The 20874-nt window shown below is 50.8% G+C and overlaps 1 protein-coding gene and 1 long non-coding RNA gene across 3 annotated transcripts; one reads left to right on the plus strand and one right to left on the minus strand.

The window, feature by feature from the left end:
- Nucleotides 1–1357: 1357 nt before the first annotated feature.
- PLP1 (proteolipid protein 1) lies at nt 1358–19573 on the minus strand. Of its 2 annotated transcripts, none has more exons than XM_027826321.3 (7): nt 19212–19573; nt 10390–10576; nt 8573–8834; nt 6424–6592; nt 5595–5668; nt 4276–4341; nt 1358–3520 (listed from the first exon to the last, which is right to left on the minus strand). In XM_027826321.3, exons 1-7 carry the CDS (start codon nt 19213–19215, stop codon nt 3449–3451), a joined length of 834 nt encoding a protein of 277 aa, XP_027682122.1. In that variant the 5' UTR covers nt 19216–19573; the 3' UTR covers nt 1358–3448. The 2 variants fall into 2 exon arrangements, with proteins under 2 accessions (XP_027682122.1, XP_007063988.2); XM_007063926.4 differs by having other exon boundaries at nt 8678–8834; nt 19212–19564.
- Nucleotides 9199–20419, plus strand: LOC122461630. The gene is made up of 3 exons (XR_006283647.1): nt 9199–9447; nt 11429–11432; nt 20407–20419. It is a non-coding gene; the product is annotated as an uncharacterized LOC122461630 (long non-coding RNA).
- The last annotated feature ends 455 nt before the right edge of the window (nt 20420–20874 follow it).

The raw sequence follows: 20874 nt of genomic DNA on the forward strand, positions 1-20874 counted from the left end.
AAACCTGCTTTCTTACCTGCAGCACCTTCTAGTCTTGGGCCCCCCCTAGGGTTGCCAACTTTCTAATCGCACAAAACCGAACACCCTTGACTCCGCCCCTTAATCGCAGGCCCCCCCCCCCACTTCGTCGCTCACTCTCCCCCACCCCAACTCACTTTCACTGGGCTGGAGTAGGGGTGCAGGAGGGGAGGAGGGCTCTGGTTGGGGTGCAGGCTCTGGAGTGGAGCCAGAAATGAGGGGTTCAGGGTGTGGGCAGGGGCACCAGGATGGGTCAGGGGGGTTGGGTGCAGGAGGGGGTGCGGGCTCTGGGGTGGGGCAGGGAATGAGGGATTTGGGGTGCAGGAGGTTGGGGCAGAGGGTTGGAGTGCGGGAGAGGATGCGGGGCTCCAGGAGGGAGTTTGGGTGTGGGAGGGGGCTCAGGGCTGGTGTTGGGGTGCAGGAGTGGGTGCAGGCTCCAGGAGTTTGCATGCATGAGAGGGCTCAGGGCTGGGTCAGGCGGTTGGGGTGCAGGGTGCGGACTCCGGGAGGGGGTTCCAACCTGGGGGTTGGGGTGCGGGAGGGGTGTGGGGTGTGGGCTTCAGCCTGACGGTGCTTACCTCAGATGGCTCCTGGTCGGTGGCACAGCAGGGCTAAGGCAGGCTCCCTTGCCTGGCCTGGCTCTGCACGGCTCCTGGAAGCAGCTGGCACATCTGGCCCAGCTCCTAGGCACAAGGGCAGCCAAGCGACTCAGCGCCCACAGGCACTGTCCCCGCAGGTCCCATTGGCCGTGGTTCCCGGCGCTAGGGATGGGGGCAGCATGTGGACATGCCAGCTGCTTCCGGGGAGCTGCACAGAGCCAGGGCAGGCAGGGAGCCTGCCTTAGCCCCACTGCACCGCTGACAGGTCTTTTAACAGCCCGGTAAAACTGCATGCTTGGCAACTCTAGCTCCCTCCCAGCTCTGCCAGTGTCCCTCAGTCCTGGCCTGCCTCCCTGCTTCTTTTTATGGCCTATCTTGCTGATATTTTTTTCATTTGTATTTTTTCAGTCATGTCTTTCGGATGCCAGGTGCTAGGGTGAAAATCCTCAAAGGCATTTAGGTGACATCAATGGGAGTTAGGTGCCTAAATATCTTTGAGGCTCTTGGCCTAGGTTTCTACGGGGACAGGTCCAGTGTATCGTGCAGCAGAGCCAGTGCTTCCGCTTCCATCCGGTGTGACATCAAACAGTTATTATCAAAGCAAGCTCACCAGGAAGCAGTCTCCTTTGTGTCCAGCCTGGAGGCCAGCCCAGACAGATAGGCGGACAAGCGGGTTCAGAACAGTCTTAATTTTAATTTATTTTCTTTAATTTTATAAAATACACCTTGTAAGATAAGTCTTTAAAAACGTGCTCCTTTTTATTGGTTAAAAAGTTGAAATTCTAGATCAGAAATGAAGGAAACACTTTCAGTTGATTAACTTTCATTTTTGTGGGTGTGTTTGAGTTCCAGGGGCAAGGGGGATGGTGGGAGAGGGGTTGGTTATTTGTTATATTATTAAAACAATACAAAATACAAGACTTCATTTTCCTGATCTTAACTGATTTCTTCCCATCCCATTCTGCCCTACCCCATCTCATCCCACCCCCTCCTAAAACCTATGTGCACTGGGGAGTCTAACCAATCTATTTCAGCATACATGGTGGCAAAGATGCACCAAGCTCCCTGCTTGGCAGAACTGCTAGCTGATTTTGTCCCTGCTGAAACCAGCGTTGGAATCGCTGCAATGAAGGATCTACAGTCTGCCACGGAAAGTAGTTTCTTCAATAAATAAACACCAAGCCAAATTTCTTCACCGAAAGTTAAACAAAAACAGAAGGGGAAAGGCTGGAACCAGGAGTATTCAGCAGACATGGACTTTTTACTCCCTGTCTGTGGCCGCTGCGGTCGTGTGACTGCTGAGAACTTCTGGCAGCGGTCAGTGTACAATGGGGCGCAGCTTCTCGATCGGAACCTTGCCCTCTCTTAAGCATGTCGAAATAATACGATCCTTTCCCCATCCTAGTGTCTCCAATGAAAAGGGAAACATCGAAATCTCATTCCAAGTTTGGCTGCATACGCAAACATTGGCTCAGAAACTTGCCCAGTGAGAAACACCTAAATGGAAGCTGGAGGGTTTGGATTTGTACAAAAATGGCCATATTTAAAGACTGTGCAAATCCAATCATGCAGAATGCGCTGTGCCCCCCCTTAGTCATTTATTTAATTGCTTCTGAATGACTGGCCATGGTCAAAATGAGACACTGAATCTTTCAGGTTTTGGCCAGTTTCAGAATATACAGCCTGGCTCACGGGAAACCATTGAAAAAAAGGGAGGGCTGGGAGTGGGGAAAAGGTTAAATTTAGTACGAATCGGAAACAAATCAAGATCTTCGATTTACAGAACATTACGGAAGCAAATGTCACCCGAAGAGAAGAGCACCATTGTGAAGGTATGACAGAGTTCAATGTGCACAGCTTGTTACAAGAGGAAAGACGCGCAAAGACAGACAGTCCAAAGAGTTATCCCGTGTCTGCAAAAGGGACCCCTCTGGGTTTACACTCTCAGGTCCCTGGTTAGAGAAGTCCTTCTAGTCCAAGCTGTTATCCATCTCTCCCCTACTGCTTAGGGCCTGCAGTAGGGGACACAGGGAGTGGCTCCCGTTCAATGCTGAGACAATTCTAATTCTATTTCTGTTGAGGTGTAAGACCAAGAGTCCCCTTAGTCTACAGAGACACCAAGCTCCTTTATGCTTTAAGTAGGTCGGCTGGGTTAAGGAATTGGGATTCTATGAGCATCGGGGTCTGTGCTCTCTCCCCATATTGGGAAGATCCTTGCTCTAAACCCCTTTTACCCTGGCTGCATCAGGCAGATTAAGGTAAATTCTCTTTCTTTACCATGGAGAAGTCCTCTTCTCTTCCATCTGCAGTATGAAGTTGGAAGCGAGTTCTGTGTCTTTTATAACAAGGAGAGTCTCTAGTGATGGAATCAAGGCCAGGCCACTTCCTCCTCTCTCTATGTAGCATGAAGCATATTTCTCACTCATAGTAGAGCAACCAACATTGATTCCTGCCTCCCAGAAGCAGAAAGGCTCGTTCCTATTTCTAGGAAATGTCAGGAAGTTGGAGTAAATCCCTCATCTGCTTTTCCTGTTTTTGGCCTGGCAGGAAATCCTCTTCGTTTAACTTTCCCTATTCCCAGCAAGACTTGCTGTGGAGCAACATAGCTACAGACGTACACCGAGAGAAAAGTGCATGAGGACGTATCCATCGTCGGGAGTCTCCCCATCCTTGTGACGCTCATCGTGATGGATACAATAGAGGAAGAAGAGGGGGAGTCAGCGGTGAAGATGGAGTTAAAGTAGGAGACCTGGTATTGGGTGGCTGCATTGTTAAAGCCTCATGGTTAGAGAAAAAAGGGCATTTTGGATATCCCGGCTCCCTCTGGCAGACTAGAACTTTGTGCCTCGGCCCATGAGTTTGAGGACGGCAAAGTTGTAAGTAGCGGCAATCATGTAAGTGAGCTGTGGTGTGGGAAAAAGAGCAAGTGAGAGACGGGAAGATTCAAACCAACATTCTGTGTGCAGCGAAGCAGGGCTGGGCCAGAACCCCAGATGGTGTAAATCCACAGCCATCAAGGAAGCCATTTTGATCTACACCAGCTGAGGATCTGGCCTACTCTGTCCATAAGCCCCAGCCCCTTTCAAACTGATTGGCCATCTCTCTCCAAGATGCCTGAGACGGCCTTCTGAACACCAGTCAGTCACTGTTCTCCAGGCTTTTTGGACGCCTTTTATTTAGTTGGACCAACAATAAGTTTACCAAGGCATAGTCAATTTTCAAGGAATGGTCAATTTTCCCAACAGTTTCAGCAGCCCATTCACCAGCAGTACTGGTGCAAAAACAATAGCATGGAATGTCTCTGATGAAATGCAAGTTGTGTGAGGCATTCAGGGAACAGCTGCATACAATACAGCAGCGTGCTTGTTGCAGGGAATTGGACTACATGGGCTGGATGGTCACCTCCAATCTTGTCATCTGCAATTCTATGACACTATCCACCTCTCCTTATGATCCCCACCTTCCAGCAGCAACTTCTCCTGCTACCTTCTTGGTTCTAAAAATCAGGGCTATGCTCCAATGAGCAAGGGGAAGAAATAACCAGGCACTCAGTGTTAAGTGAGTTTCTTGCCTACCAGCTGCCTTGCTTTAACGATCTCGCCTACTAACAGCACCTCTTAGGATGAGAAGAGAAGTTTTAGGTGGAGCATTGACTCACCAGTGAAACCAGTGTGGCTGCAGCACCAACAAATGCGGCAATAAACAGGTGGAAGGTCATTTGGAACTGCAAGGAAATAAAACAATGAGTCGTCATTTACAGATGTTTCCCAGACAGCAGAGACGAAGGGGGTTTCCACAAGGTGTCTGCAAACTAGCCTCTCTTCACAAAATTGGACTGGATCTCTGGTGCCAGTCAATGAGATGGCATCTACAGTCCCAGCAGCACTTGGCAGCGATGGGCATGAGGATCTGCTTTAGGCACATTCATATTCATCCAGCCTTGGCCCTTCTATACATTGCTCTACCTGTGGACTTTCACTGGTGTCCCGTGTAGATCGCCTAGCCCAGGGGAAAGAAGGGTGTTCTATCTCCATGCAATGAGGGAGGATACTCCAGTGGTTAGGGCACCAGCCTAGGACTTAGGAGACCTGGGCTCAAGTTCTTCTGCTACAGACTTCCTTTGCAACTTTGGGTAAATCACTTAATCTCTCTGTGCCTCGACTGTCATCTGTAAAATGGGGATAATGGGACTTCCCTACCTCACAGGGATACTGAAAGCTGCTCAGATATTACAGTGATAGAGGACAGATACCATCTGTACCATAGACAGATGTGCTCTCTGTTGGCGTTTCCAACAATAGATCTCTGTCTTATACAACATGGCCACCTCCTGGTTAACTTTGGGCTCCTCAATGCTGTCTCCTCAGTAATTCACTGTCTATGCTGTTCACATTCAGTGTTTTAGGCTTTGCTACCCTGTTCATCCAAAACAACTCAGCTCTGACCTGGAAGGATTCATATTTTTGCTCACTTACAGAGAGATTGTCAACCAGCAGCACCTATGCTGCTGTATGGACATTAAACCAGGTTATGTCAACTCTTCTAATCTCACTGGAACGGATTCTGATCTCACTTGCACCACTGCAACACACTGACTTCAAAGGAGTTATGCTGGTGTGAATGAAAGGAAAACAATGGCTTACCGATTCTGTGAGCACGCCCAGCTTGGAGCCCACTGCCTCTAAAATGAGAGGCGCCATCCTGTGGTTTTAATTTATCGTTTAGATTGTGATAGCACTCAAAATATGCCATGCGTTCTCCAAACACAATGGGGCCATGCTCCCTGCCACAAAGACCAACCTAAATTCTCACCCAGCCCTCTATACATACCAATTCATAATGCAAACCCACAGCAATAGGGTCTGACTCCTGGCACCGAGAACTCCAACTTGGCTGAAGGTGCCACAATTCTTTGCCTCTCCTGAGCCAGGTGCCTGCTCAGAAGGAATGGCTGGCATGGCCCCATGGTGCACTCACCTCAGGGGTCTTACAGATGGACAGAAGGTTTGAGCCGCACACCTTTCCTGGGAAAGCATTCCATGGAAGGACACCTACATGAGACACAAAAGTCATCCAGGATGAGCCAAGTGGAACTCCACAGGGCACCGGAAACCTGGCTCAGTCTTCCCCATTGTGAGCCACGAATGTATGTAGAGGTTTCACTTAGTGGGAAAGGCAGGTCAGTTACTTAGACAGGAGAGTGGAAAGAAGGTCATTCTATTCTAATGGTACAAATACACTGCAAACACGGGGTGTGACTGCAGCTTTAATCCAGCTGGCTTGGCTACTGGCGCAGAGAAGCAGCGGCAGGACGCACTTTAGCCTGGGCTGTACAAGCCCACCTGGGTACGTACTCGGGTGTGTGGCCCACGCTGAAAACCATGCTGCTGTGCCTCCAGTGCTACTGGTATCCGAGTCAGCTGTGTTCAAGCTAGCTTCTTGGGTGTGTCTACACAAGCTGCAGTCACACCCATGGTTGCAGTGTAAAGAGCCCCTCAGAGTTTGAGATACATCTAGCAGCCAGTGCCTCCAGCCAAATATTGCTATATCCGCCCGTCTGTTCTGTCCACCCAAAATTCTGTTCCATCACCCTTCCAAGACCCGGCTGATCCCACCCGGAGGTGTCAGCTCATAATTCCCTGCCGCATCATCGGCTTTTCTTCAAGAATGTCTAGAATGCAAAGCCAAATCTGGGGACTGCTGGAGTCCGTGGGAATCTTGCCACTGACTTCAAGGGGACCCGGGTCTGTTCCTGTGTCTTTGCAAAAATGGTGCTTATTAGAGAGAGACGCAACCGAAGGCTCACCATACATCCTGGCATCAGCGCACAGCGTGCCTATACTGGCAGAGGTCTTGGTGGGGAAGGCAATGGACTGGCATGTTGTCCAGGTATTGAAGTAAATGTAGACGGGCACAGCAGAGCAGGCAAACACCAGGAGCCAGACGATGGTCAGAGCATAGGTCACGCCCACAAACTGAAATGGTCAAGACAAGCAAGATGGCAGAAAAAGGGTTAATGTTCTGCCAGAGCCTTCAGACATGAGAGCATGAGACTGGAGATCTGCAAGCAGCCTGACATGAGATGCAATGCAAGGATCTCCACCAATCGGAAGGAAAGAGAGAGCACCTCCAGTAGACACAACAGGGCAGTTGTCTGACGCCGTGTGTGTTTGTGCATGTGTCTGTACACATGTGTCAATATCGATATGCACACAGGTGCACACCTGTATATAGACACACACTCACAATTAAAAAGTATATTTAAGTGGGGCCAAATTTTCAAAGTCAGGCACACGCAACTGTGCACACGTTCTTGCACCTGGCTAATTCCTGTGTGCCAATATCTAATCTATGTGTGTGGATCGGGTATCTAGCTACACACCCGGCCAGGGCAGTATTTCACTCGCCACAGGCACGTGCCAATCCTTGATTTGCGCACACACACACTGGGGATCTGTGTGTGAAATTCACCAATGGGCATAAGTGGGCCTTGTGCAGCCTTCAGTTCAGGGGCAAACTGTACTCTGGGCATCAGCAGGGCATGTGCAAACCAGGGAGTGCAGTTGTATCCACCCAATATTGAAAATCTGGCCCACGAGGTGCAAAATAAATGATCTTAAAAGGAAACCGCATCCGTTCTGCTCAATTCCTCAAGGCCAGGAGCACCCTTCACCGTTTCTGTAAGCTGGGAATTGCGGATGAAATTAACCTTTTAAATTAAAATTGGCATGGAGGCCTAGAAAGCTGCGTTGTGTCTACTAACACGCTGTCAGATGGCCCAATCCTGAGAGGTGTTAAACCTAACCTCAACCCCAGTGTCTCAAGTCCCTTGTAGGATCGGGCTCATAGAGAACTGCTGGCACTTGCTGTAGTATTGGCTTAATGTTGGACGTTTAAACAAGAAACAATTTGTTTGAAGGTCAAGCAATAAAACTCTCCTTCTAACTGCTTTAGTGCTGCCTGATCTCCCTGCCTCCGGACACCTCCTGATGTTTCACTGTGGCCCTGTCACGTCCAGGACTGCCCTGTCATTGCACAGTGGCCAAGGTTTTGAAAAGTGGCTACTGATTTTCAGGCACTCAGTTTGAGACACTGCAGCAGGGCCTGGCTTTCAGAGGACAGGGGCTCAGCCCTTTCTGCAAAGCAGGCCCTTTGAAGCTGAACAAGCCTAAAACTTGTGACTCCCCCAAAGTCGCAAGCCATGAATCGGAGTCAGTAGCCGCAGTGGAGGCCACCGGTGGAGGCAGATTGCCGGAGTCACTGCTGCCTTTGAGCAGAGGAAGACTGCCAGCAGCAGGCCCAGAAATAATAAAAGACCCATTCCTTATTGGTCATTAAATAATATCTAAACACCCCACCCCACCAGACCACTGCACAAACACAATGCAGAATACATATGTTTGGGGGGAGGGAGCGTCTTTGGGTTATGTGCAGCACCCAGCACAATGGGACCCTGATCTGGGCCTACAGGAACTACTGCAATACAAATAATCATCACTGCTAACCCCTGGGGCTGAATCCTGTGGGATGACAGGCCCCCTGCAGCTGCCAGTGAAATCAACTGACATCAAACAAAATGCTTTTTGTTTAAACTTTAAAATTAAAGTGCAACCTCCAGCAAATAGAAACAATGGAGGGGCTTGAATAGAGGGGGAATAAGGGTGGGGAAGGGGTTAACAAATAAGAGGTCAGCAAAGGTGGCAGGAGGTGTAGCTGGGGAGGTGAGGAGTGCATCTGGCCATGGGGAGCCTCCGGTGGCGGGGTGGCTGAGCCGGCGGGGTGCACTTTCCTTTTAGATGCCATCGAATCAGTGCAGCCGTTCCACCGGGTACGCGACTCCCGCCGGAGCCTGTCAGCCGGATGGAACAGGGCTGCAGTCTCATGCCCGTCAGTCACATCAACCTGCACAAGTATTCCAGTCACGGGAATTAGTGCCAAACCCTGGTTAAGATCACCTTGTCGGGATGTCCTAGCCATTTTCCCAAACACTGACACACCCGCTCCAAAGAGTGAGCTTGATGGTGGCCTCTGGAACCCCTCCCCTTCTGGCCCCCTGTTACCGTAGCGCTGAGGCCCTTGCCGCAGATGGTGGTCTTGTAGTCGCCAAAGATCTGCCTGACGGCACCAGTGGTGTAGAAGCCCTCGGCCAGAAGGAGGGCTCCATAGAGGAAGAAGAAAGAAGCCGTTCCATAGATGACATACTGGAACGCGTGGATCCTGGAGGGGACACAGGGAAGAGACAGAGACAAAAAGAGGGAGGAAGAGAGAGAAAGATAACCTCTTTAACTCTCATTGCAGATCTCCCCCTTCAAACTCCCTGGGAGTGACAGGGTGTACCACAGAGAGAATCTCTCCTGGGAGCCACCAGCAGCGAGTTCCCCTCCCAGGAAAGACAGAGCAAAGGATGGCCTAGATGAACAGCTCCCCACGTCTTACCTAGAGCCTGAGAAGCAAGCTCTGGTCTCTGCTACTCCCCCTCCACTCCAGGATCAGGCTAAAGCAATCAGGGAAGCTACCTCAAATAGGAGAAAGGAGGGAATAGGCTAGGGAGGATGAGGAAGATCCCAAAGGAAATGACCAATGGAGCAGGCAAGAGGTAGGGAAAAGCATCTGCCTGAATGGCTTATGGGTGGCACAGCAGGGAAGGAGAAAAGGAGATACCTGGTCCCATGCCTGTGTATAAAGCCAGGCAGAGAGTGTGGTAAATCGAGGACAGCGAGACCTGCTCTGCCTGGCAAGTATGGCTACCCTGCGTTCTCCATACCTACCGAGAGCAGAGGATCCAACACTATATCCACCGTACCTAGCAAGGGTCAGATAGAAAACACGTGTGAAAAAAACAAGATGAAGAAGGGTCCCCTCCAGGCAGGGAGAACACTCAGCAGTCTCACCAAGCCTCTGCCACAGGCTGGACTGAAAGAACTCCCCTGAGTCAAAGCAAATCCGGCAGGCATGGACAGCCCCATGATCAAGGGGTCTTAACAACAGCCCATGGTGAGTGGGAAACAGGGCTGAACTAACTGCATGCCCAGAGATTTGTAAAGGGGGCCAATTCTTCCCATTGGGATGAAGGAATCATCTGATCACCTGTGTAAGAAGCAAGCAGATCAATGACCCCATAGCAATGGATCATGGAGTCCATTTCCCAACCCAGCAGCATGGTGATACCAAGATAGCCATCTAACCCGTAACAGGCCGGGCTGGTTCAGAGCTGGGTGTGAAGGTGGCCAACAGGTGATGGCATGTAATTTCCCAGAAGTTTTAAGAGTTTCTGGCCTACATTTTCAAAAGCGACTGGTGATGTCAGGTGCCCTGATTTTTGGGTGCCCAGAGTAAGAATCCTGAAGGGGTCCTGATTTTCAGACAGTGCTGAGCACCATCCCTCTGAAAACGAGGCCACTTCAAGGTGTCTCAAGTTAAGCACCCAAAACCACGAGTCCCCTTTGAATCTGTTTTCCAGAATGTGGACTCACTGCACTGCCAGCCCTGCAGCCTAGCGGTTAGGGCTCTGCATGACCCTGTGGGAAAACCAGCTTCAGATCCTGGCCCCAATCTCATTCTCGCTGGGATGGCAGGGACTGCATTAGTTTAGTAGCCAAGGGAGAGGCAGCATCTCTCACAGCTCCACACTAGCCCCTCTGAGTGACTGCGGAGTGGTGCTGAGTTCTGATGGGAGTCCTGTGCAGGCCTCCAAAGCCAGGGGAGTGATGGCTGGGGAGTGGGGCCTGGAAAGGGGCGTCAGTGTCTAAAGCATGAGAAGGCGAATACTTACACATCAATAAGATACTCATAATCCTGGTAGTTTTTGGAGAAGTAGGTCTCAATTAGCCGCTCGGTGCCAGTGAGTGCTTCGTGCCCACAGCCACAAAACAGTGCTACCCCAAAGAAACACAACCCCGTGGCAACCAGCGAAGCAAAGGGTGCCCCTATCAGACATCTTGCGCAGCACTCTAGCCAACCTAGGGAAGAAGAGAGAAATCATCTAGATCACAGAGCCCTGTCATCACCCCAAAGGGACAGCGCGCTGTCAGGTAGGTTAGATGTGCCCCTCCCCCCCATCCCATGAAAAGTTTATTAATAAAAGGTTGGAAGCAAGGGAGGCTTAAATAACCTACTAGGAATAAAATGGTTTTCCCAGCGTTAAGAGAAGTGCAAACATCCATCTGCAGGGCTGGAGAGCCAAACTCAGAGGCATTGATACTGCAGTTGTGGGTGAATCATAGAATATCAGGGTTGGAAGGGACCTCAGGAGGTCATCTAGTCCAACCCCCTGCTCAAAGCAGGACCGATCCCCAATTAAATCATCCCAGCCAGGGCTTTGTCAAGCCTGACCTTAAAAACTTCTAAGGAAGGAGATTCCACCACCTCCCTAGGTAACACATTCCAGTGTTTCACCACCCTCCTAGTGAAAAAGTTTTTCCTAATATCCAAACTAAATCTCCCCCACTGCAACTTGAGACCATTACTCCTTGTCCTGTCATCTGCTACCACTGAGAACAGTCTAGAGCCATCCTCTTTGGAACCACCTTTCAGGTAGTTGAAAGCAGCTATCAAATCCCCTCTCATTCCTCTCTTCTGAGAACACCAGATATGAGAAGCTGAGATCTAAACTCTCTTAAGTTTTAGTACTGGGGCTCCCCTCCCTAATATCTGAGCCACTCCCAGGTTAATTAGATTGGATATGGTGTCCCCTGTGGCCCTCCTCTGTGTAAGAATGAAAGCATAGCCCTAAGGCACAGGAACCAAGAAGTGAAATTGACTAGCTGCTAGCAACACAGGTGAAACTGACCAGTCTCCATTTGGGGCACAAGCTGAGTGAAATGCAAAATGTAAACAAGCCTGTCACAGGGAGAGAGACAAAAGAGATGTTAAGAGGGCTTCCCATATGAATAATCTGAGCTGTTGTGATGGTTGCAAATGAGAACTTTTTTAATGTATGATTTTTATCTTGGCATTGAAGATGGAAGGTGATATTTATGCACTTCATTCTTACTTAATCCTTGAAATAGCCCTTACAGTCCCTTCTAGCCCTATGGTTCTATAAGCCTCATGCTGGCTCTTCACACTGGGGTGGATTTCAGCTGCAGGGGATGATTCCACCGCCAGGGCTGACACCTGCCGATGGGCAAGCAAAGAAATCATAAATAGAATGCAGCGCCCTCATCCCCTGTACAGACACAAGCCCTGTGCTTATCATACAACACTCCCACTGGCCTAGAGGCAAAGAGAGAAAGAATCCGCTTGATACAACCAGTATCCTGGCTCAAATCCTCAAAGACACTCACTGCCAGCTAAGCCAATGGGAGTTAGGTGCCTAGATGCCTTTGAGGATCTGGCATCCTGTCCTTCTTACACTTTGAGTCACCCAATCAGAATATTATGCAGAAGACCATGCCACTCAGTATCCTTCTTCTGGATGTCAGCAAGTCCTCAAGCCCACACCACCACTCAGCAGGAAGTCTGAATAAAACTGAAGCTGCTAACTTATACAGACAACCATGTGTCCAGAGCTGAGCCTCTTTACATTTACCTGCACCTCAGTGCTGATGTTGTAGGTGTAATCCCAGGGAACACCTGCTCTGCAGTGGTGCATTTATATAGCTAGTGTGCTGGAGGGCTAGACTGAGGGCCTGGTTTTCAGAAGTGCCACATACCTGCAGCTCCCACTGGTTTCAGCTGGAGCTGCAGGTACTAAGTTCTTCTGAAAATCAGGCCCTTAATCTGCAGGAACTTGCTCAGGTACAAGACAGAGGTCTGGGTCTGAATTCTCAAACGTGCAAAATTCAGGTGTGTGCAGACTGAGGTTTTGTTTTGACCCATCACACAAATAAAGGCCACCTACGCATTCAGTTCTGATGCTGGACCCAGTCTGGATTCGGAACCTGTGCAGAGGGGGAGGTGTTTGACTCTGGAGTTTCAGTTCAAGCCTATCTCTAATACTTAAAAACAACCAGGAAACCCAAGACAAACTCAAACCAAAGCTGAAACGAGCTGCTTCCTGGAAAAAATCACACTCGCCTCAGAGCAGCAGCTTCCTTCCCTCTTTCTCTGCTGTCTCTTCCTCTTTCTGTGAGAGCCCCTCCCTGTGGACATGGCCAGAGCACTGGGTGATTGCAGACAGTTTGCATAGCTCCCGCCTGCTCCTGCTGCAGCTGGGAGTCGTGGCTGTACTGGTCTCGTTCTAAACACACACAAGACTGATGGATTTTAATAAAGAAGAGGGTTCGTCCAGATGATACCCACTGCTCTCTGCCGCCTCCCTTCCATGAATGTGCAGCAGGGAATTTTCCAACACCCACTTCCCTCCCTAATCTGCCCCACAGTGTTTTTCTCTTCCCCCTGAAGAATGGGCCCATAAGATATCCACAGGGTCACTAGCAGCGATGTTCTCCCCTCCCCTCAAGTGCAAGGTTACAGCCTGTACTGATCCCTTCATGGCACTGAGAACAATGGGGCCTTGTCCTTCCCTTGCCAGCTTGTGTGTGCTCCTCAGTATTCGCCATGCTCGGGGGCAGAGCAGGACCAGGGGAAGCAAACAGGGAACAATGGGCGGACTATTCAGTTACCAGAGGTTGGGAACCAGCACCTCGGTCAGCAGTATGTGCTGGTGGCTGCTGCGGGGTCTGTACAGCTGTGTCCATGGGAGCAGCAGGCTGGGATCAGGCAGGCCTCCTCGGCGTGTGTGACTCAAGGCAGACAGGTGATCCTGCAGCAGGTCTGGATCAGTGCACGAGATGGAAGTGGATTCCATCAGACAGTGTGATCTTCCCATCGATGTCACTCTCCAGGAATGTGCTCCCACACCCCAGCCAAGCAGCCTGAGCTCCTATTTTGGCATCCTCTCCATTGGCTACCGCAAGGGACTGGGAGCCAATCCAAGATGAACGACTGACTGTGGGCCTGATTCTGCATTCACCGATGTAAACTAGGAGTAGCCGAGGGAGTTGCACTGCTGTGAGATCAGAAGGAGGCCCTGTGTGTGTGAGACAGGGCAACCTGCAGCAAGTAGCTTAACTTCCTACATTGTATCTAAGTGGCTTAGGACAGTGACCCATCCTGGAAATTGGGAGGGTAACGAGACAAGCAGGCCACTGTCTAATCTAGACGATAGCTAGCGAATAGCCAGTAATATCTATCATTAAGCAAAGACACTTCCAGCCCATCCATTGCTGCCCAGGAGCCTCTGCTGAGCTCCTCAGCAGTGAGCACTCAATACCTATTTCCTGACACAGAAAGGTTAGGCTCGTCAAAGGGGACGAAAGGAGTTAGGCACCCAATGCCTATTGATTCTGAATGGGATTTGCGTACCTAATCTCTGCCAATCTTTGACAATCCCAGCCTAAACACTTTGGTAAATCTGGTAGTTTTGGACAGAAAATGGAAGGAATTTAGGCTGGAAAAATCCAGATGTACTTCTTTAAAGCATTAGGTTGTGGGACAGATTCCTATGGGAGGTGGTGGAAGCCCCATCACCTGGGATGGTCAGACCCAGACTGGAGCAAACACTAGAAAATGGGGTGTAAGGAACAAGCCTGAACTGGCCCAGGAGATGAACTGGATGCATGGTGCTCCTCCACCTCCAGCGCCAAGGATTTGCTATGAAATGATCTTCAGAGAGCTCCTTGCACCCTGAGCCACATGCTTTGCACTGTGAGAGGCAGTCACCTTTGAGGAGACATGGCCCACGGAAGACCAGTTGCAGGAAATTCAGAAAGCTACGACAGCGCCCAATTCAGTGAAGCCTCCCTATTCGGGAAGGGCACTTAAGCAAGTTGCTTTAACCTTAAGCGTGTGCTTAAATCTCGTTGAAGCGGATGAGATTCAGACACATGCTTAATGCTAAGCATGTGCTTTCCTGAATCAGGGCTTTAACGCTTAGCACTGTAGCTGCAGCAGTGAAAAAAATTGTCCTTCTTCCTTCCACATTTGGCATGTGAATTGAGTGCTGGCTGGCCAGCCCAGGAGCCTGAAATCATCTCACCTGCTGGCTAGCCACAAAACACAGACAGGCTTCCCCTGCTCTATCCCACCGCCCATTAAAGGACGGGCCCTCCTCCAGAAGGTGAGAGGAGCTGGGTCTCCTGGCTCAGCCAGTCCTTAGTCTATTGGCAGAGTTTGCCCATGGGGGTGCTGACTGCAGGGGTAGCTTTTGGGATATGGGCCCCGGGAAATGGGCCGACGTGGTTTTAATCCCCAATGAAAGGTGCCATCTAGGGAAGATGCTTTGGAGATGGTTGAATGTCCCAATCTAGGAGGCACTTTGCAAGAATAGGTTTTGGTTTGTTTCAGCCAGAGGCGGCAAGCGAAGGGACCAAGGCATTGCGCATGTGCCAAGGACTGTAGATTGTGTCCACACCTCACAGCTATGGATGTGCTTGTTCTTGGGGCTCTCTTGTACTGGGATCCATCTCACCAGAGCCCATCCTGCCCCAGTGCTGCCTGGAGCTCTCCTCGCCCCTCTCTGGCCTGGGAGCACAGGGGCTCTGGGAAGCAGTGGTGTGTCACATGCTGCAGGAATCTGGGACACAACTGAAGGGAGGCGGGGAAGGCTTCTTGTGAAGGGGGTAAGAGAAAGAGCCCCTTGTATCAGCACAATTCCCGGCCTTGTACCTCAGCCCAGCTGACAAATGGGGCAGAACAATAAGGGGAAAACAATAGGATGAGCCACTGAACTAGAAGCCCTGTCTCTCCAAGTCACAGACCCTCCCATCCTCGGCAGTGCAACACCCCCAGCCTCTGCCACCCTCTGCCCCCCCGAGAGCTTCCCCCATACAGTGCTCCCATTGATGGGGCTGATGAGCGCTGAAAGGGCCAGTGTGCTAGCCCAGCCCTGACTGGTACAGGGGTGGGCGAGGAGGGGGTGCAGAGCAGTGAGGTAACTGCATATTGCCAGGAGGTGCCAGAGACAAACAAGGGCCTCAGAGCCCCACAGATTCCCAGTTGGGACAAAGCTTCTTCTGTGAGGCCCCCATGCAGCCACTCTAACAAACTCCAGTGGAGAACCGGTTTTGGGATTGGGGGAACGTGGCTTCCCGTGGGCAGCCCTTCACCAGCTGGGGAGAGACCCCAGGGTCTGCCCAGGACCAGCCAAAGCTCCTGGGCCCTGGCTAATGTTAAAAAGGTAGAAAACCATCCCAGGTGGTCTCCTCTGAGCAGCACAAGCCTGCAAGACTACCCGGGTTAAGATACCTTACGATTATTCCTATTGAGGTAGCATCTAGGAGCCCTTGTCATGGACTGGGACCATGGTGCTAAATGCAGCCCCATCTCCCCTTAGCACAGACCTCCAGAGCAACAGATGTGGCAGAGGCAAAAGCAGGTTCTTTTATCAGAGACCAGCCAATGCCTAGGGGCAGATGCCCCCCACCCTCCCCAGATTACCCCCAGGCAGCCTGCAGGACCTCACATCCAGCTTCCCTTGGCAGACTGCAGAAGTCTCTGCCAGCTCTCCAGAGGCAAGCTACTGGTCTCCCATGGGGCCCCATCTCCATCACTCCAAGTGGACCAGGGACCCCGGCCCTCCTCCCCAGAGGCAGACACAGGGCCTCGTGCACTCTGGGAAGGGCAGTGAGAACGCAGAAGTGGGCTGTCCTCTCCCTGCAACCTCTGCCTGTGCTAGAAACTCAAGTCAGTCTGTGGTCATGCCCTGGCTGCAGCTCGGACAGGGCAGAAAGTGAGCGTTACTAGAGTGCCGTTCTGGTCAGGAAAGTGACTCAGTAACAGGGCATCAGCAATTTCCCAGGTTCCCCTCACCCATTCCACAGCCCCCGGCTCCCCTTGCAAGCCAAAGACTGGTATTTCTGACACAGTTCTGCACCTGGCTGGAGTCTGAAAACCAGGGGGCTGGCTTCAAGGGCTCGGTCCAGCAATGAATATGGCCCCAGCCTGTGTTTTCTTGCTGTCGCTGACATCATGGCCACGAATAAAGCCCTTGTCCCTGGCATTTAACAGCCAGTTCTGATAATGATGCAGAGCCAGTGAACAGCAGCGCTCACATGATTGCACCAGCAAACTCAGCCGAACAGACTCAAAGCCCCACAGGGAGCTGGTTTGGGGAGCAGGAAGGTGCCATTTTACAGTGTCACTTTTCTGACCACACAAGCAGCCTCCTTCATTCCTCACGAGCCTTGCTGATGGGTCTGTTCTAGGCCTCTGGCCTTGGTGTGACTGCACCTGCCTTTGGCCCCCACCCCCTCTCCTCAGCTCCACCCCATTCCTGCTGTGGTGTCCAAAGCCCCAAGACCTGAGCAAAGAGTTGCCAGGTTATCCCCAGAATGAAGCATCTTGTCTGGTTGCCAGGGACATGGCCACTGGCCTCAGACCCAGAAGAGAGCTTTGGCCTTCCTGATACAAAGCTTCAACTGTTCGACGGAGGAAGTTAACCATATTGCACCAAAAAGCAGCAGCCGTTCTTAAACCATCAAATTAATGCTGGAAAGGTTGAGTGTGAAAATGAGAATTCCTGCCTCAACTCCCCCCTGTGGTTTCCATCAAATACCATAATCTTCACTTCCTGCCCTATGAGTTGCTGCGACTGTTAAAATACCTGCCATGTTTCTCCCCAGAGATGGCTGAATTTAAGTGTGGAGGGGTATAAAGTGATCATCTGCCTAGCTATCAGAGTGTAAAGCACTCTGGGATCCTTATAAACCTGTCACAATAGCACTGCCTAATTAGATAGCACATTTCTTCTGAGGACCTCAAAGGACTTTCCTGACTTTGAATTAGTTCCCAGAACAGCCCTGTGAGGCAGGTAATTGGCACTAGGTTGTTTGCCCAAGGTCACACAACACCTGAGGGGCATAGCTGGGACTGAAACCCTGGATTCCTGGTCCCTTGCATTAATCACCCTACCATGCCACCCCCCTAAAGAGCCGACATTTGATCACTGTGGGGTTGTCTACACTACAATGTATAGGGGTGTGACTGCAGCTCGTGTAGACATATCTGAGATAGCTTTAATGTAGCTCGCTTGGGTATTGGAGCAGTGAAGCTGCAAGTAATTAGGCAGGGTCCCAGGCAGGCTTGTACAGCCCACGCTGAAGCCCATGCTGCTGCAGCTTCAAGCAGTGTAGACGTACCCTATATTCCCTATCTGTAACCTGATGGTTGATCTCTCTCTGGTGTTCTCCAGCCTCCCTGTTCAGAAGCTCCTGTATGCAGGGAGTCCAATTCCAAGCTGAAGGGCTGGTCAGCTGGATATGTCTCCTCCTGGCCCCAGTGTCCTGGCAGCAGGAATCTTCTTTCATCCCCATCCCTGTCATCTGTCCCCCTTCACCAGAGACCTCTCTCGACTGACACTCCATTTCCTTCAGTCCTCCACATGCCCTCTGCCCCTCCACCTTGCTTGCAGGGAGTTTTAAACTGAAAGCAGATCTGGGAGCAGAGCAATGGATGCCAGTGCCACAGCTCCTCCCATGGAGCTGGCTGACCTGGGAGCAAAGCATCATGAGAACCCAGGAAGTTGGAGGCCCTGGAGTCACATCATTGCAGAACCAGCCCCCAGGAAGGACGGCAGGAATCAAAGCAGGGGTTCTCATGGACCCCTTCCCAGTGGTGCTCAGAATGAAATAGAGAGAGGGGAGTCAGCTATGTAGGAATGGGGGGCTGGCTGTGGAGACGATCCGGGAAAGGCTGTGTGTCGTACCAGGTGGTGGAAGCATGCAAATGTTGATGACCCACTGGTCACTTCTGTAGCTCACGAAAGCTTATGCTCAAATAAATTGGTTAGTCTCTAAGGTGCCACAAGTCCTCCTTTTCTTTTTGCCAATACAGACTAACACGGCTGTTACTCTGAAACTTCTCAAGTACAATGTGGATTTTGAGAGAGAACTGACAACTACATTAAAATTAGCAGGAACCTCTGGATCAGATGACTTCAAATTAGTCCCACATATGCTCCCCTGGCCCCGGAATTGGCACTCTGGTTTTCAAGCCGATCTGACTATGGCTATGGATTTTAGAGAAGGATGCATAATTTAGCTTTAAACAGAAACCCAGTTGCGACTGTTGCTATGGAGCAGCTATCACTGTCCCATAACAGCACCAGCAAACTTTCTTTTCCAAGCTACAGAGTGGCAGCCGTGTTAGTCTGTATCCATAAAAAGAAAAGGAGGACTTGTGGCACCTTAGAGACTAACAAATGTATTAGTCTCTAAGGTGCCACAAGTACTCCTTTTCTTTTTCCAAGCTAGGACGTTTAGCTTGGAGGCGTATCCCACCCAAGGCAGGCTCCCCTCTGACCCACAGCCCCTTTCTCGTGACTCCAGTGTCAGGTCACCAATCTGCACCTGCAACAGTTCAGTAACAAAACTTGCTAACTTGGAAACTGGAGGGCATCAAGGCTCCATGCTGCTGGCAGGAGGGCACACAACTTAGTCAGTTACAGCTTGGCACCTCCTTGCTGGAACTCCCCAGGCACTTGGAACAAGCTGATCAAAGGCCCTTAAAGTCTCATCATCCTGCTAGGAAGGAAAATTTAGCGCAAACACAATAACACAGAATTGGTCTCTCCCCCATCCTTGAAATCTTGGATTTTAAAGAAACTCCTTTTGTATTAGCTGGAAAGTTTGGAAAGTTCTCTCTCATACTCACCCATTGCCTCTGGACTCAGTCAAATCCCTTGTCACCTCGTTTCCCTTTGTGTCTCGCTTTGTTCAGCTGGAACAATCCTTGCCGCTGCTTTACTTTTTCTCTCTGAATATCTCTGGCCTCTTCTCCAGCAAAGAAAAGGACTTTCTGATTGACAGCCAGCCCCCTTAAAGAGACAGGCCACCCTTTTCTCCTCCTCCCATTCTCCCTCCCCCTCACCAGAGCTACTCCCTCATCTCGGGGGTAGCTCCGTCGTACCCTACTGTCTTTGGCTGCCAACTTCTCTCTGCCACAGATTCGTTTGTTTCCCCAGAAAGCAGGCGCTCCAGCCGTTTCATGTGGGCAGATCAGGCAGTTCTGCAGCAAATTCAGTCCTTTTTGGAAACTCTTCAACTAAATCCAAGAGATGGTAGTAGAATCTGAAGGGATTAGAACATTTGATTTGTATTGACCTTGCTTGGGCCTTACCGGGGCACCTATACACAGTGTTCACCTGTGCAATTGCTACATATAGGAACATAATTACTGTAACAGACCACAGATGGCTGAGCTGTCCTGGCCATCACAAATCCCCACTGGGATAGAGTTTATAACCAGCCATAAAACTTCCCACCAGGACTGAATCTCAGGACAGAAGCCCCTTCTTCCAGACAGGATCTATTTTTAACTTGGGTTTATGTTAAAGGGAGACACCACCAGGTGTTGGTGGGGTTTGCAAAGCCTTGTAGGTTGGGTTTGGGGTCTGTAGGATCAAAATCCAAACCCACGGTGGTTAGAATCCAGGTGCCACTTTTCCCAAACCACTAGGTTTCAGGGTAGAGGAGTAGGAAGGGGGGAAGATTCCATTTTCCCCTCCATCTCTAGGTTCCAGTTTTAGAGTGACCACAACTTTCCTGCCCTGGGATAATGGAGAAAGAAACATGCCACCAGGGGATCTGATGTGGCCGTGTCACGTCAGGGGAGCATCAGAAAAGAACAGGTGTAACATGGTGGAATCAGGGTTGGGCTGGCATCTAGCTAGCATCCCTCTCCACCATGCTCATCGGTAATTGAGGGGCACGCTCATCAGAGAGGTCAAAGAATGAATGGGCCACACAGACCCTGGAAATGGGCCTTCTGGGCCCAAGAGATCAGTGGGACAGTGTGGGAAAGCGCATTCTGCAGCCGCCACACCATCCCTGGTCTATGAGTGGGCAAGACTCCAGTCTCCAGGGCTGCCAAGCCAACCCCTTTCCTCAGCACTAACTTCAGCCAGGAAAAAAAGTACCCATCCCCAAGCCAGTTGCTTGTTTGAGACTTCCACACCTACTTCCTAATCCCCAGTTTGCTCCTACTGATGTAATGAGAAGAGAGAGCAGAGGGGCTCCAGGCTGTTGAGGCAATGGGAGGCCTCTTTCTAAAGCAAAGGAGTGAAGCATTCCTACCCTGGGGCTAAACACCACCTGCAGGCTAACTTACCCTGGTTAGTGAGCACCTGAGCACATCTATGCCCCTCCAGCTCTCAGCTGCAGGAGGACTGTGATAACAACTATGAGCACTTAGCCAGGGCTCTCTGTGTTCCAAGCCTAGACCCCAGGCGGATGGGCATGGAGCCCACCAGCACACAGCTCACCTGGGCAAAGCAGCTGCGTCATGCCAAGGAGGAGCTGGAGGGGGCAGAGCTGGC

The sequence above is a fragment of the Chelonia mydas genome, chromosome 9, assembly GCF_015237465.2.
Source record: "Chelonia mydas isolate rCheMyd1 chromosome 9, rCheMyd1.pri.v2, whole genome shotgun sequence".
Classification (NCBI taxonomy): domain Eukaryota; kingdom Metazoa; phylum Chordata; order Testudines; family Cheloniidae; genus Chelonia; species Chelonia mydas.